General features: G+C 41.1%; 1 protein-coding gene across 2 annotated transcripts in view; it reads right to left on the minus strand.

Annotated features, from left to right (window-relative positions):
- Window positions 1-554: 554 nt before the first annotated feature.
- dync2h1 (dynein cytoplasmic 2 heavy chain 1) overlaps window positions 555-18,208 on the minus strand; it is a 310,791-nt gene continuing 293,137 nt past the window's right edge. For both annotated transcript variants that reach the window (XM_078402527.1, XM_078402526.1), the window contains exons 87-90: window positions 10,035-10,144; window positions 9,793-9,874; window positions 6,490-6,606; window positions 555-1,172 (exon numbers count right to left, since the gene is read on the minus strand). In XM_078402527.1, the coding sequence (XP_078258653.1) occupies window positions 1,014-1,172; window positions 6,490-6,606; window positions 9,793-9,874; window positions 10,035-10,144 (468 nt within the window). In that variant the 3' untranslated portion in view covers window positions 555-1,013. The remainder of the gene's footprint in view (window positions 1,173-6,489; window positions 6,607-9,792; window positions 9,875-10,034; window positions 10,145-18,208) is intronic.

The following is an 18,208-nucleotide window of genomic DNA, read 5'->3' on the forward strand; positions in this document are numbered from 1 at the left end:
TCCTTGTGTCCCCATGTTACTGCTCCACTGCAGAATCTTCTCAAGGTAAGTAGGCTTACTTTGAAGAAGTTCTCTTCCTCTCTCTAATGGGAGTTCTGTAAGACCCTGTCTCACTGCGTCCCCTCTATGATTCCTGCTGGAGTCTGAAGAGGAGTCCCCAACCTAAACGTCACCTATCCATGTCATCTACAGATGCTGACTGACCCGCTGAGTTACTCCAGCACTTTATGTTCTATGCAAGATTCCAGCGTCTACAGTTCCTTGTGATACCCCACTATAATACTAGCAACATTAATTTACTGCGTTATCTCCCAGAAAGGAATAAGAAGTGGTTGCTTTCTTGCTCTTTCCTCAACTAGTGCTCCCAACCCCTGCAACCTGGTAATATGATACAATGTTAAAATGTTAAATGTTGATATGATTTTGTAATCACATCAAAAACATACCACAGCTATTTTGATAGCAAATATTAAAAAGGTAATGAAAATAATTCCCACATGAATTTTGTTTTCAGTCTTCAACATTAATGAATAAAACAATATAAGGAGGGCCATTTGATCTATTATTTTAATCCGAAAGCTAAATACCATTTATAAACAAAACGGTGGAGTGCTTAAATTTGGTCATGTTCATGAAAATACAAGAGAAATCTGTGTAACATTAAACCTCCAAGTTAACTGTAAAAGCACGAACAAATTAGAAATCACAAATGTAACATCACACATTCCTGAGGTTATGTATGGTGAAAGTCATTCAAAAACATTTCCTTTCCAACAAATAGCAATCACTGAGTGGAATTAACTGAACTGATCCTAATAATTTCTAATTGTTAAATATTTTAGTTAAATAGAGACATTACGTATTTTAGAGGATGTTGTACCACAATGTCTCAATGTGATAGGCAGTAAGCTACTGAATCAATAAGATCTTTAACACATAAATAGGAAATCATTTTCCTTTTTTCCCCAAATTTGAAATTTCATATTTTCAGAATTCATTAAAAAACACAAAGACTACGGATTCTTCAAGAATAAAGCTGCTCCACACTGAATCCACTGATCCTGGCTGACTCCACAGGGAACATCAACATTAATGACAACTTGATCTCGTTCAGCACTGGTGTAGACAGGTAGGGAAATGCACTCTTCAGGCGAGTATGGTCCGATTGCATCCTGCAAGAAAAAACATTCAAGTTTCAAGTTGAACAAAGCCAAAAACAACCAACACAATAAAGAAGCTAAACAGTCTTCTGAAACCTCGGCAGACAATTTATGGGTATCTGGGCCAGAAAAAAAATCAATCAGATTAACAATTTGATCAAAACAGGAACTACGAAGGCAAGCAAACAATGAACAGTCTTGGACAGCTTGTCCCTTTGTGTGACAACTTTCTGTTAACTATCACAGTATAAAAGGCTTTGGTGGAAAGCTAACTTCCCCATCTTTGCAGATAAACATTTCTGAAAAGCAACTGTATATTGATGGGAAGTAGGTATGACAGGTTATTCAGCTGAGAAGGGAGAGGAAGCCTTTGAAATTTGTTTAGATTTAGGTTTGTTCTTGTTTGGTACTTTGGAAAAGATACAAAGGGTTTGGTCTTATTTTCATTTACAGACCGTTTTCCCAGCAACAAAAATTCTATTTACAATAGGCAGTTTTAAAATACATTGCTTAAATACCTCACATATTTTGTGTAGAGATTTATAATTTGTTGAAAAGTTTTTTTTCCTCTTGATTGGTTTCCAGGAGTGGTGCTGTTCTATGATTTCGGTAAAGACCAACAAAGCATATTTTCTTCCTTTTCTTTCAAAGATTTTCCAAATATTTTTAGAGTTTTCTCACAGTCTGCCACATTTTGTAGTGCATAAATTCCCAGCCTGGAATTTCTTCCCATTGGATGGATCATTGGTAACAAGTGTACCAAGGAAAATCAGATGCACAAAGTTTCAGTTTGTAATAACATGAAACAGCAGAAGCTGGTTAATACCAAAGATAAACACAATGCTGGAGTAACTCAGCGGTTCAGGTGGCTTCTCTGGGGAAAATGGATAAGTGATTTTACTTTAAACCTTAGAGATACAGTGTGGAAACAGGCCCTTCGGACCATCGAGTCCGCGCCAATCAGTGATCACCCTGTACGCTAGGTATAATTTACAATTTACACAAGCCGATTAACCTACAAATCTGTATGTCTTTGGATTGTGGGAGGAAACCAGAGCATCTGGAGAAAACCCATGCAGTCACAGGGAGAATGTACAAACTCTGTACAGACAGTAGCCGTAGTGAGGATTGAACCCCGATCTCTGGAGTTGTAAGGCAACAACACTACCACTGTGCCATTGTGCCGCCTCTTCCTCCTTCAGAAGGGTCTCGACTTGAAACATCACCTATCCATTTTCTCCAGAGATGCTGACTGACCCGCTGAGTTACTCCAACATTTTGTGTCTGTTACAAGCTTTCAGCACTGTTTCTAAATCTTTTTGCCTGCCTTACAAAGGTACTTGGGAAGTCATATTGGTCTTTACATTGGTCTTTACTTACTGTGCAATAAGGCTTAATTGGTGGATTCAATACTTTATTATTCTTAGCACAGTGTCAGAAGACAGCAAAGGAGTTAAGGTGAAAGCTGAAAACCACATTGATAGGAAAGAAAGATGCTCCATGCAAAATGTTAGCGCAAAGTAATAAATATGAAACTTGAGAGGTATGTGTATAATAAAAAGGCTATAGGAGCCATAAGGGTGGTAAGGATTGAGGTACTCAAATGAGATGAGTATAAGTAGCCAGACTAGCACCAGACAATGAACGTTAAACGAATGCCACAGAAGACAAATGTCCGATGGTAGGCATGCTTTGGGGAAAAGGTTACTTTATATGTTTGTGCTTGAAATTGGACCTGTCTCCAATTATTGTAATGTGTAAATCATGCTCAAAAGCCATTTTATGTGATTGTTTCTGGTTCAATTAATGGCCATCAGGAAACTGGCCCTGGGCACTTCCAGATGCAATTCATTGAGTGCAGCTGATGTTTACCTGGTATTGGTTACTCAGCTAATGAAATCACAGATTGCAGGGCCATATTTCCTCCATTGTCAGCTGAAATTGTTGCTTCAGTTGGGGGACAGGACGGGGGACACCAGTAATATTATGCACACAAATTGCATTGGATTCAGGCATTATAGGGTCTTCATTACCCCCAATAAACCTCACGTAAAGCTTCACTTTTCAATTGCAATGTGAAATAATTCACTGAACCTCCTCTCAGTGATCACAACATTTAAAAAAAGGATATTCTGAGTTTCATGCAGCAATCACAGATCACTCGATCAGCTCATACCTCGGTAGTTTACCTGATCAGTTCATTAGGCACAAAGGAGGTCTCAAATTCACAGGAAATTGCTTGTCTCCATTTCTCTATATTTCACTTTGTCATGGCAACCCTTTCCATTGAAAGCCCTCTAAGTCCAAATACACAAAATCAATTTGATCACCTTCATCTAGTTACAAGCTTCTTTAGCCAGCGGGTGGTGAGTCTGTGGGATTCATTGCCACAGATGGCTGTGGACGCCAAGACATTGGGTATTTTTAAAGTGGAGATGGATAGATTCTTGATTAGGAAGGGTGTCGAAGGTTATGGGGAGAAGGCAGGAGAATGGGCTTGAGAGAAATAAATAGATCAGTCATGTTTGAATGGCGGAATAGACTCGAGAGGCCTAATAGCCTAATTCTGCTCCTGTTGTAGGGTCGAAGCTCTAAAAGGCCGAGCGAATTATTACTTTCCAAGTGTCCATTGCCACTTTCTTCCTACTGGTGATATCAGGTGAATTGTTCTACCAGGTGAATTGGTACCATTGTTTATCATTTATCAGCTGCCTTCTGCAAATTGTGGGCTTACACTGACTACCTTCCTATCTATGGCAACTGTTATAATCTGCAAAATTCAGAAGATGACAATTATTAGTTGGTTGCAATCTGTGCTCAGAGGGATTTAACATGCAGTTTTCCCACATGTTTTATAGGCGACAGCACGGTGGCGCAGTGGTAATAGAGTCATAGAGTCCTACAGCACAGAAAGAGGCCCTTCGGCCCATCGTGTCCATGCCGCCCGTTACCAAGCACAGTCTAATTTTAATCCCATTTTCCCGCATTTGGACCGTAGCCCTGAATGTTGTAGCATTTCAAGTGCCCATCCAAATGCCTCTTAAACGTTGTGAGTGTTCCCGCCTCCACCACCACCCCAGGCAGTGAGTTCCAGACTCCAACCACCCTCTGGGTGAAAAAGTTCTTTCTCACATCCCCCCCGAAACCTCCCTCCCCTTACCCTGTATCTATGTCCCCTCGTTGTTGAACCTTCCACCAGTGGAAGAAGTTCCCCGCCATCTGCCTTATCATGATCTTGTACACCTCGATCATGTCCTCTCTCAGCCTTCTCTGCTCCAGGGAAAACAACCCCAGTCTGCTCAGTCTCTCCTCATAGCCAAGGCCCTTTATCCCTGGCAGCATCCTGGTGAATCTCCTCTGCACCCTCTCCAAAGCTATCACATCCTTTCTATAATGTGGTGACCAGAACTGTACACAATACTCCAGCTGTGGCCTCACCAGCGTTCTGTACAATTCCATCATTACCCCCCTACTTTTATATTCGATGCCCCGGCTAATGAAGGCCAGTAACCCATATGCCTTTTTGACCACCCTGTCCACCTGTCCTGCTGACTTCAAGGACTTGTGTGCCTGTACTCCAAGGTCCCTCTGTACCCCTGTCTTCCCTAGGGTCCTTCCATTCATGGTGTACTCCCTCTCCAAGTTATTCCTGCCAAAGTGCATCACCTCGCACTTTTCAGGATTAAATTCCATCTGCCACTGCTCCGCCCATCTGACTATCTCATCTATATCTTCCTGCAGCTTGCAGATCCCTTCCTCGCTATTCACCACCCCCCCTAACTTTGTGTCATCTGCAAACTTGCTGATCATGCCCTGTACGTTGACATCCAGATCATTAATGTAGATTACAAACAGTAAGGGACCCAACACCGATCCCTGCGGCACCCCACTGGACACCGGCCTCCAGTCACAGAAGCAACCTTCTACCATCACCCTCTGCCTTCTGTCACTAAGCCAGTTTTTTATCCATTTTGCCAAGGTGCCCTGGATCCCATGGGCTCTTACCTTCTTGACTAGTCTCCTGTGTGGGACCTTGTCAAAAGCCTTACTGAAATCCATGTATACCACATCCACTGCACTATCCTCATCTACCTCCTTGGTCACCCCTTCAAAAAATTCAATCAAGTTAGTCAGACACGACCTTCCATTAACAAAGCCATGTTGACTATCCTTAATTAACCCTCGATCCTCCAAGTGAAGCCTGATTCTGTCCCTCAGAATCTTTTCTAGCAGCTTCCCCACCACCGATGTCAGACTCACCGGCCTGTAGTTCCCAGGTTTATCCCTACTGCCCTTTTTAAATAATGGCACCACATTAGCTATCCTCCAGTCCTCCGGTACATCCCCTGTTGCAAGAGAAGCTCTGAAAATTTGTGCCAGAGCCCCCGCAATCTCCTCCCTTGCCTCTCTCAGCATCCTGGGATACATCTCGTCAGGGCCCGGAGACTTATCCACTTTTACGCCTGCCAGAGCCTCCAGCACCGCCTCCCTGTCAATAGCAATATGCTCAAGAACATCACAACCCTCCTGCTCCATTTCTAAGTCCGCATCGCCCTCCTCCCTCGTAAAAACAGATGCAAAAAATTCATTTAAAACATCTCCTACATCCTCTGGCTCCACACACAGCTTTCCACAATGGTCCCTGATGGGCCCCACTCTTTCCCTCGTTATCCTCTTACCCTTAAAGCGCCGGAGACCCGGGTTCAATCCTGAATACGGGTGCTGTCTCTAAGATAGTGCTCGTATACGGGGGCTGCTGGTTGGCGCGGACTCGATTGGCCGAAGGGCCTGTTTCCCCGCTGTTTCTCTAAACTAAACCAAACTAAGGTTGCTGCTGATTCACTTTAGACATTAATGGAAACTTCAGTTGCATTTTCATTGATTGACTGTAGGCACTCTGGGATGTGCAATTGTAGCAAAAGGCATTCAATAATTGTACGTTTCTTTTCAGATAAAATATATTAACATATTCCCCGGTATATTTAAAATGCTGGTTAACAGATGAATTATCCAAAGGTGACCTGTGATCCCAAAAGAAAACTGAAAATGTTGGAAATGTACAGCAACTTATTTATAATCTGAAAAGAAAAGATATAGTTAGTTTAGTTTATTGTTACATGTACCAAGGTATAGTGAAAAGTTTTGGTTGGGTGCTATACAGTCAGTGGAAAGACTATACGTGATTACAATCGAGTCATCCATAGTGTACAGATACATGATAAAGGGAATAACGTTGATATTTCTGGGTGAGATACCGCAATTGAGTTCACTGTTTTCAATTAAGATGGATAAAGCAGCTTAAAGATTTAAGTGCTAAATAATTTAGTACCTGAGCGATCCAGGCCATATAACAAGGGGGCACAGCTGACACACTGGGAGAGTCGTGCTGATTTTCTGAAAGCCGATTCCCATCAAAGCTGCATCCCTCTAGATACAGACCTCCAATCTGCCACAGGGACAAACTGCATATTAGATTGTGTAACAGAAACATAGCGTGCCAAATCTAAATGAACTCTGGTTTAACAGGGATAAAAGAGACACTGAGAAATTGAAGCGCTTTTGCTGATAAATAACAGGAAGCTGAAGCTCGCAATCTTACGTGTGAGAGTGAAAAATCGGAGTCAGATAAATAACTTCTCCATGGGGGCAAACCATGAAAACTTCCCCTCACACTCAAAGATGGGAGGATAAGATTCTTGGCATGAATTACAACATCTACCTGCAGATACAATTAAGCTTAAAGTAGTGATGGAATTGCACGTTATGATTAAGAGCAATATTTTATAATCTGATGTGCCAGACATTAAAATAACAGGAATTACAGAACAATGGGTATTTGACCAATGTTTTGCATGGAATCCCTCAGAGAATTCTGAAAGCATTTGTATGATTTTTAACCAGGTACACACACAAGGCTAAAATGGCAGCAAGATTAATCTACATTTCACAACACATTAAAACTGCACATTAAAAAAAGAAAATCCATTTTCTCTCGTAAAGAATAAGTCTCTGGAATTTTATTTATTTTTATTTTTAGAGATATAGCATGGAAACAGGCCCTTCGGCCCAGCCCACTGGGTCCACGCCGACCAGCGATCCCCACATATTAACACTACGTTAGAGACAATTTTTACATTTACCAAGCCAATTTACCTACAAACAGTACCTGTACGTCTTTGGAGGTTGTAATGACAATAGGACTGTCAGCTTTACCATCCTAACTGTGTAAAGCAATGCAACTTGTGACATCCACGTTAATGCAGCTAAATGCGGAAAACCGTTCTGTGTCGCAGTAATAAAGTGCTGCACACAGTGCTTTGTTACGGTCTATGCAGATGCAATCAACACAGAAAGAGAATGAACTTATTTTTCAAATTCACTAAAAACAATTGAAAATGGTAAGTTTGGCTGAATGAGGCTTAATTGATTTTTTAGCAAAACATCTAATTACAGCTGCAAAACCTTCCTAATTATGTATAACTAATTTGAAGTAATACAGTGTAATTACCTCAGAAAACACTCGACCTTTCTGTGGCCTTCAAATCTTTGGCAGGAAAGGGTGGTCCATGAAAATGCTACAACCAGGTACAAGGAACCTTGTGCAATAGAATTGGCCTTTGCATTACTTAATACCCCGCTCCCATCCCTCAGTGCACCCATTACACCAATTATGTCATTTTGGGACAATCTCCAGTCCTTATAACTTGCTAAATTATCACGATTACAAACCATAATGAAAATACAACAAATATATTTTCATTAATAATGGCACAGTGGGTCAGTTGGTGTAGCTGCTGCCTTATAGCACAAGAGACCTGGGTCCGATCTTGACCTCAGGTACTGTCTGTGTGGAGTTTTCATATTCTCCCTGTGACCGCATGTGGTTTCCTCCCACATCACAAAGACCTGCAGGATTTAGGTTAATCGGTCTCTGTAAAATGCCCTAGTGTGTAGGGAGTGGTGGCAAAAGTGGGATTACATAGAACCAGTGTAAATTGGTGATCATGTGTTGGAAGGAACAGTGGATGCTGGTTTAAACCGAAGATAGACACAAAAAGCTGGAGTAACTCAGCGGGATAGGCAGCATCTCTGGAGAGAAGGAATGGGTGGCGTTTCGGGTAGAGACCCTTCTTCAGTCACCTAAACTGGTGATCATGGTCTGTATGGACCCAATGGGCATGTTTCCATGCTGTAGCTTTAGAGCGTGACACAATGGCCTAGCGGTAGAGTTGCTGCCTTATAGTGTCAGAGACTCGGATTTGATCCTGACTATGGGTGCTGTCAGTATGGAGATTGTACGTTTGCCCTGTGACCGCGTGGGTTTTCTCCGGGTGCATTCCAAAGACGTGCTGGTTTAGAAATTAATTGGCTTCTGTAAATTGCCTATGGTGTGTAGAATGCAAAACTGGGATGAGATAGAACTAGTGTACGGATTTTTGTTGGTTAGCGCACTTAGTGGACCTAAATGCCTATTTTCACGCTGCATTTCAAATCTAAATTAAGAAACAGCATTTTGACAATTCTTTTCAAATCCATCCATCACTATAGCTAACTGCTGAAATAGTTTTACATCCAGATTCCTTGAGACAACTTTATGCTCATTGACCAAGATTAATCTACATTTCCCAACTCACATTAAATTCAAAATGATTATCTTAATTTTTATATCTCAGGTGGAAAGAAAGGATAGATCGAAAACCATTTCTGATAATCAAGATGCAATTGTTTTAGGAGTCCTATACAACGACTAGAATGAAAAGAGTGACTATGCTGCAATGAAACCAATTTTCCCATTAAATGCATTCATAAAACTGCTCTCAGGCAATGCAAGGTAATCTTAATACAACAGAGAAAAGAACAATGAAGGAATGTTAAAGTAATGCAATGCAGGTGTGAAAACACTTTGAGAAACAAAATGGCATTCTCTGCATAGTCTCTGTCACCAGTATTTGTAATTTTTGAATCTCGTTTATCTCCAAACGACGTGGAGCACCTCAATGAACCCTTTCACTGAATCCGGTCTCTCACGTTTTGGATAAATGGCTGGTTTCCATTTAAGCTTATGAGTTTTGTACCTCAGTTTTGCTAGGTAGTTGATGGACTTTGAAAAGCTCTAATTAAGTTCTGCTTTCATTAAAAGCATTAAGTTCAATGAAAACACTTTAAAATAAACTTCCTACAAAAGCAGAGGTTGAACTAAGTAATCTCCTTAATGCTAACTTTGGCAGTTTTATTAATATGTGAATGATGCTTAGTTTTTCTCTCAATGTGAGATTTGGATTATTTGGATTATTATCTCAATAAAACAAATTGTGTTTATTAAAATTCAGTGAAAGAAATATCACTAAACATGTACAATAAATCAACAAAATCAGAGTTTTAATTGCTTGTGTTATGCTATATCCATTATCCTATATATTTCCAATTAGTAAGATTCAGTATGCTTAAATTCCCCAAATGAAGGAGACTGGCCACAATTTTTTTTTTTAACCTCAATTGAAAATAACGTTGTGAATCAATTCAATATAAGATGATTGTCACGATCATGAAATGTGCAAATATCTTCCTTCTGAACTTTAATCATAACTGCTAACACCAAATGAAAGGTAACTTTTTCTTCTCGAATTCTTACCCTGACTTGAAGTTTTGCCTCCTGTATTTTTCCCTTCCACGTTGCCACGAACTTCAAGCTGTCTATTGAGAAACCCATAACCCTGAAATATAAATAAACAGTTAAGAAATATTTGGAACATTCTGTTTAATATTTCTTAGAAATTCTCCTGGAGAAGCCTTTATTGTTTTTTCCTCTATTGCTCCATATCTTATTCCATGAGGAAGATAAATGTTGCTGGGTTTTCAAACAAAAAGGCTTACCTTGCTGTTTCTTGACGCAAAGCATTCAGAAAGGTATCCGGATGGAACAGTTCAGATAGGTCAAGGGTATCTGACAACAATAACTGATTTTCAGCCTTCTCAACCCATTGCTGAAACAAGAAGAATATAATGTGTAGGAAGGAACTGCAGATGCTGGTTTATACTGAAGAGAGACACAAAATGCTGGAGTAATTCAGCGGGTCAGGCAGCATCTCTGGAGAAAAGGAATCGGTGACGTTTCGGGTCGGAACCCTTCTTCAGACTCCTACCTCTGATCTCTCCCGGGCTGAGGCCAGGCGCCAGCTCTTGGACACGTCCTCATACCTACCCTGGACCTTGACCTCACAGATGAGCAACAGGCCATTATTGCTCAAAATATCGCCAAATTGTTTGCACTCCGCAGCCTCCAACCTTATCATTCCCCAGCCCCGCACGGCCCGCTTTTACCTTCTCCCCAAAATCCATTTTAAAAAAGCAGACTGAAGCAGAGTGAAACTTTCCCTATTTATTTTCTCCAGAGATGCTACCTGACCCACTGAGTTGCTCCAGCAGTTTGTATCTATCCTCAAGGAGAATATAAGATGGATTGCAACAAGCTTTAATCAACAACAAAAAATCTTACTGGTGTACTTGTCCTAATATTTATATTATTTATATTTATAAAAAATTAGGAATCAAGACTATCTAATTTTCACATGTACCGAAAACGTAACAATGAAATTATAACTTGCAGCAACATAACAGGCCTGTAAACAAAATACTCATAGATAACATATAATAAACAAAACATTTAGTTCAATTAAATTAGTTATCTAAATATTTAAGAAGTAAAAAATAATTAAACTGGTGCACATTACAATATCCTACCATTGAGAATATGATTTTGTAATGAGAGGATATTTCAGCAAAGGCTTGTTTGCAATAGTTTCAACAAATTGTACATGACACAAGTACAAGGACAGACTGTGTAGCTTTATTTTATTGTACATAAAACTGTACACATTAGGAACTGTGAAAAAAGGGTAGTGTCATATAACTTGGCTTCTAGGGAAAAACTTAATTTAAATGCATAAAACAGCACAAAAGCACAATTACATCCTTACCCAATTTCCATTCAAATAGCCTTTTTATCTTCTCTGCAGCAGTGATTTGCACTCAAGCAGAATTGTGCAGGATTACAAACACAGCCGGAATGGAATGCCAGAATAGGAATAAGTCATTAGGAACAGTAGGCTATTTAACCATCCAAGCCTGTGCCAACATTTAATCAGGCCAGGGCTGATTGGTGACTATTTCATGTGCCCAGATTTGCCCAGATCCACTCCATTCTCTAGTTAACAAAATCCATTAAGCTCAGGTTCACAAACAACAAATTACCTAGCACCAATAGCTATTTGATGTAGGGATTTCCATATTTTTACCATCCTCTGCAGGTGAGAATGTTTCCAAATGACTCTTGAGGAGTTAAATTAGAAGTTAACATCAGAAGTATCCAGGAGATCCAGGAGGCCTTGGCGGACCAGGCATCAATGTTCAGCAAAATGGTCGCCAAGTCTACACTTGGTCTCGCTGATGCGTAGAAGGCTATATTGGGAACACTGGATGCAGTGGATGAGGTTAAAGGAGGTTCACGTGAAGCTCTGCCTCACCTGGAAGGACTGCTCGGGTCTCTGGATGGAGTTGAGGGAGGATGTATAGATGTGTGTTACATCTCTTGCATTTGCAAGGGAAAGTACCAACTGTGGCATTATTTCTACCTCCTTGTACTCAAGTCCAATACTCCTCAAGCATGATTTACTATTTTATGTACTTCTGCATGATATTTTTAATGAATCTAATTATACATGGATAGGAAAACATTTAGAGGGAAATAGGGCAGGCACGGGCAAATGGCACTGGCTTGGATGGGGCATCAATACGAATGAGGTGGGCTGAAGGGCTTGTTTCCATGCTGTATGGTTCTATGACTCCAATGTTATCACTTTGTCTTCGTCAATACTGAAGATAATACTGAATGCTAATTTTGCATCAACGGACTTGGATACCTAGCTCTTTATTGCAATATCTGCAATTTATAACTCTGGTGAATAACTGTGTGGCCCAACACAGGTTCCACTCACCATATCTTGCCAATTTAAAGGATTTCCAATAACCCCACTCCAGCTTTCCCAATGTCTGTTCAATTTCTTAGACAGCCCAATAAGTTGCCACAAATCCAAGGTGGTGCAGTGGTAGAGTAATGGACTCGGTGGGCCAAAGGGCCTGTTTCCTCGCTGTATCTCTTAAACTAAAACTAATTACTGGTAGTCACTTATGGGGATTTTATCAAATGCATTCTGGAAGTTTGCTTAAATTATATTCATTAACACTCCTTTGTCACAGTCACATCACAGTTAAATCAGATCTTTACAAAGCGGTTGGTGTGAAGAGCTGGAGGCGAGAAAAGCCCAGGACCATTGAGGCAGGCAGGCAGGAAGTGCCCTGGTAGGCCCACTACAACCTCCAAATAAGCTCTGAACCACATAGACTTGGGGACGTTGTTTTTGTCTTGCACTATTATTGTTTATTTGTTTATGTATATATATAATGAAGAATTCCATTGTTTCATTTTGGGACACATGACATTAAAACACTCTTGACACTGTCCATTCAGCTGCTCAAGCCTGTCCAATCATTCTGTTAGTGATTTGCCTTTGCCACACTGCTATTTATCTGACTTTTTCTATATAATCTTAAAACACTAATAAATATTTGTGAACCTCAATCAGTGCAATTTTGATTGACACAGCATCCACAGACTTCAAAAGAAGTCATGCAGACTTCCACCATCTTTTGGTTGAAAAATTCTTAATCTGATTCCTAAAAAGTGTACTTTTACATTTACTGTCCAGGTTCTCGATTCCCCATCAGAGGAATTAATTTATTTTGCTGCTCAGAGAATTCTTTTATCATTTAAAACATCTCAATTAGAACACTTGTAAATTTTTAATGTGTGCTATGAAATGGGGATTAAATAGATTACTGTATAAACACCAAATAAAGGATAACTTTCAATGAGACTTATTCTTTATTTTCTGTATTTTGGCAGTAGGTTTTAGTGCATGTGGATATCTAAACACTGGTCCAAGAGATCCCAGATTAGGGAGTGCAAATGATATGGCTGAATTCTAAATCTAGGCAAGAGTTTTGTTAAAACTAATCCCCCTGACATTTTGTCCAACCTATCTTCTGACTTTTCTCTCCATCTATGTCACGAGTATGTCTATGAAACTCCAATGTCTTTTATATCATAAAATGACATTACTGGGACTTTAAGCACTCACAGGACACACAAGTCCTAATGAGACAAGTTCTAAATTGCCACTTTTAGACAGTTTAGGAACTCCACATACAGTAAGCAATCAGAGAGCCAGAGACCCTTCCAAAACTATGCCTGAAGCCCAATCTATAGCATTGGGTTTAATATCCTGAGGAGATTCAAATGGAACCATTTTATCTTTAAAATGGACTATTAAATCCCTCCCATACTTGATCCCCTCACCCCCCCAAAAAAGTGTAAAAAGAGAAAACCCATCAAAATATGTCTCTTTTGGAAGACGAAAAGATGCACATCAAGTTGGTGTGGACATTTTTTGTTTTGTTCAACATCCTGGTGCATAGTTGGATGAGTTCCATTCTATTCTGGCTATGGAATAGGACCTGGTGATAATTAGGGTCATTTGTGTGAAAATGGAAAGTCTAATGCACTTCCATTGTACCAGTAATAAGCTAAGTCTATGTCCCAGACTTAGAAAATATAATATTTTTGCTATTTGCATTCTCAAAGCCTTTCACCAATGAAGAATATAAATCTCACAAGACTTTCCTTTGACTGTGGGCAAAGTCTAATGTACTTATTTTAGACACCCTTGATGGCACTCAAAGATGAGATTTGAGTTTATCAGCAGCACAACTGTTTATCAGCAGCACATCAAAGTTTAGAAGGCCAATGTTACCACACACACATAAACATGTGTCTAAATCTCTAAGTCCATACCAAACATCGATCACCCGTTCACACCAGTTCTATGTCATCCCACTTTCCCATTAGGGGCAATTTACAGATGCCAATTAATCTACAACCACGCATGTCCTTGGGATGGTGGAGGTAACCGTAACACCCGGAGGATACCCACAAGTCACAGGGAGAACATGCAAACTCCACACAGACAGTACCTGATGTCAGGATCGAACCCCGGTCTCTGGTGCTGTTAGGCGGCAGCTCTACCAGCTGTGCCACCATGCTGCCTGGGGAGCTGCAGAGGTGAGCAATTTATTTACATCGGGAATAACCATGTATAATTTTAGGAGTAATCCATGAACACCCAAATTTACTTGACCATCTTCCACAATCCTGTCAGCACTCAAAGAACCTGCTGTCAATGTTAGCTTTGTAGAACAGGACTGGATTTGCTGATCTCCTTAGGAGTGTCAGGACAGCTGCTTCTGTGACAGAGGATTGGGCATCATAATGCTTGAGGCAGATACCAGAGGAAAGCATCAAGTTATTAGGTTCACCCCAAAGAATCAAGGCAGCCTTATTTAGCTGATACATCCAGAACTAAGGAGGATGCGCTTTACATTTTTGAAGAAACAAGGAATTGCAGATGTTGGTTTACACCAAAGATGCAAAGTACTGGAGTAACTCAGCGTGTCAGGCTGCATCTCTGGAGAAAAAGGATGGGTAACATTTTGGGTAGGGAGCCTTCTTCAGACTGAAAGTAGGGGGGGGGGGGGGAGGGGGGAGGGGGGATGAAGAGCTGGTGGCGAAAAAAGACCAAGACCAATCAAGGCCGGCCACAAATGACCTCAGGCAGGGCGATGCCTGGTAGGCCCATAGTTGGCTAGGGAAGGTGTGATCTCAAGAGGGAAACAATGCAGAGAAATGTGGAACTGCTAAGACGACTATGGTGCAGGAAGGGGGAGGGGGAGGAGAAGGGAGGGGAATATAGGTAGAAGCTATTATAATTAGGGAATTCAATGTGCATACTGCTGGGTTGTAAGCTACCCGAGCGAAATATGAGGTGCTGTTCCTCCAATTTGTATGTGGCCTCTAGGGATGCCAACTATCTCACTCCCAAATACAGGACAAGGTGACATCACCGCCCCACGCCCCACGTGACTTCACCCAGCCAGCGGCCACATGCTCCCGCTCCACCAATGGCGGCCGCCCGGGCCGGAGGCAGGTTGCTACTCAACCTCCGTTAGGCGGCGCCCGGGCCTCCAGACCTAGACTGTCCGGAGCTAAAATGTCGGAAACCTAGAGTGTCGGGACCTAAACTGTCGGGACCTACAGTGTCAGTGCCTACAGTGCCCCCCGGGCCTAATACGGGACAAGTGCGATCCCTTACGGGACAAACCAATTTAGCCCAAAATAAGGGATGTCCCAGCTAATATGGGACAGTTGGCAACCCAATGGCCTCACTCTGGAAATGGAGGAGGCCCAGAACCCATCCTTTTTCACCAGAGATGCTGCCCACTGAGTTACTCCAGCACTTTGTGTCTATCGTTTCTATTTTTGATTTCCTTAATAAAATAGCAAGATCTCATTCTATATGTGACATAATTGAACATATCAATTTAAACCCCGTAACTATCACAGAATATTGCCACAATCATGATCCTTTGAGTTCCTCAAAGAGCACATTAATTACTATTGGTACATCCTTGCAATGAGAGCTCCCTCAGATGGCTGAGTTGTGAAATGCAATGTTGGCAATACTGAACCATATGGACCAAAAGCTCATCAATCTAAAACGTTTCTCCAAAGATGCTGCCCGACCTACCAAGTATTTCCAGCAATTTCAGCTTTTGTTTTAGATTAAAATTGTTGTGGATTTGACTTTACATCTTGTAAAGTAATTTGATCTCAATAAAAGTCAAAAGTAAATAAGCTACAAACAAGCTCAATACTCGTAGAGAACGAGAATACACATAGCTAAGTTTTCCAATCACTGATCATTTTTCATAAGCCATACTACAAATGAGCCTTTGTAGATGTTTGATGAGGTTTGGCTTAAATAATGCTTTGTGTGGTTAAATGGTCTTTAAACCAATGCAATTCACAAAAGTGGGTGGCTGAGTCTCATACTCCCATAGAGTTTTTACCCAGAATCTATGTGGAATTTATAGCATCACCATGGGCCACTTGGCACTCTCGGCACTTGTATTTATGGTCAACATGAACCTTCTCTCACTTTACCCCCAACAATATCAACGTATATTTCTATTCCGTTCTCACACACTGATCTCAATTCACCCAAAATAAATCAATCACTTCAGAAAATGGTGAGTTTCGCAGTGTGCATTAAAAAAAGTTTGACCTTTAATTTTATATTGGATTTATTAGTAAATAGCATTTGTTTATGTTCCTTAATTTTGGATTTCCACTAATTGAACTCTCAACTCTATGCATCTCATACCAATCATCCACAAATGATACTAAGTCATATTTTCAGCAGATATGACTTTGCCTGGTTAGTCTTTTGTGTTAGCTCAGTTCTATTAACTTCCTTGTGTTTCTTATTTGCACCATTCCATAATTCTACATTATTTCTGAAGTACAGTGGTAACCATTACTCAATGGTTGTATACAGGTTTAACATAACATGAGGGAAAGGATAACTATGCAGAAAAATAAACAAATGTGCTAACATATAGAAACAAGGAAATGCTGGTTAATACACAGAAGGACACAGTGCTGGAGGAACTCAGAAGGTCAGGCAGCATCTCTGGAGAACATGGATAGGTGATGTTTCGGGTCGAGATACTTCTTCAGACTGATTATCGAGGGGGAGAATAAAGCTGGAAGAGGGGAGAGGCAGGACAAAGCATGGCAGGTAATAGATGGACATGGTCGGGGGGGGGGGGGGTGTTCGGTAGGCAGATGGTTGGAACAAAGGCCAGAGATAAAAGCGGGTGTGAGACAGGATTGAGGATCCCTCTGGGGATCTTCTCTGGTGCAAATTGTGAAGCCAGAGGGAGGAAAGTAGCAGGGGTGTTGTGGAGGGTGGGGGGAGGTTGGGGATGGTGAATAGCATCTAAATATACTATTCAATCAGTAATCTACTGGGATTATTAATTTACTAGCAGGAAAATTAATTTTGTTTGGAACATTGAAAACTAATCAAAATTTAGCACCGAGACTTCAAGCAGAAAACATTGTTAAAATTCTCTACAATAGAACCGTTTTATATTCAGTGACTCACTGCGGCAGCAGGTTCTATAATGGGCTGCCAAAACCCAGTGAAGTGAATGTAGCCGCACAGAACACTATTGGGACAGCAGACACTCAGTACTGGAGAGAGGAGGCAAATAGCAGGTGTATGGCCTAGTGATGCATCAGACATACTTAAAAAATTCATTTTAATATCATATTAAGCTTTGAAACAATAAAGAGTTGGTTGTTGACCTAACGAAGTGGGGTGTGTTATGAACACTGTACTCATCAACAGAGCTGTTGTGGAAATGCTCAACAGCTACAAGCTCCTAGGCATCCATAACATTAACAACTTGACCTTTCCCTTCACACCGACGAGAGAATCAGGAAAACGCATCAGTGCATTTATTTTTTCAGGCATGTGAGAGAATTCAGCATGTCTGTAAGAATTTTCGCAAACATCTATGGATATGCCATAGAAAGTATTCTGACAGGATGCATCTTTGCCTGGATTGGAAACTGCACTGCTCTTGACTTAGATTAATTTGGAGATACAGCAAGTGGACAGGCCCTTCGGCCCACCCAGTCCCTGCCAACCAATGATCACCTGTACCTTAGTTCTCTCTTGTCCCAGTTTCACATCCTGCACACCAGGGCCAATTTACAGAAGCCAATTAACCTACAAACCTGCATGCTTTTGGAATGTTTGAGGAAACTGGAGCACCCGGAGGAAACCCACATGGTCACAGAGAGAACGCACAAACTCTGTACAGATAGCACCCGTGGTCAGGATCGAATCCGGGTAACTGGTGTTGTAAAGCAGAAAATCGACCACTGCGTCACTGTCTCCATTGCGTCACTGTGCCGCCCCTGCCTGACCTGCAGAGAGTAGTAAACGCAGCCCAGTCCATTGCAATCTCATTACTTCTTTCCATCGTCATTGGGAAGGGTAGAAGTGTCATCAAGGATGCCTGCC

This window comes from Rhinoraja longicauda, chromosome 7, assembly GCF_053455715.1.
Source record: "Rhinoraja longicauda isolate Sanriku21f chromosome 7, sRhiLon1.1, whole genome shotgun sequence".
NCBI lineage: Eukaryota > Metazoa > Chordata > Chondrichthyes > Rajiformes > Arhynchobatidae > Rhinoraja > Rhinoraja longicauda.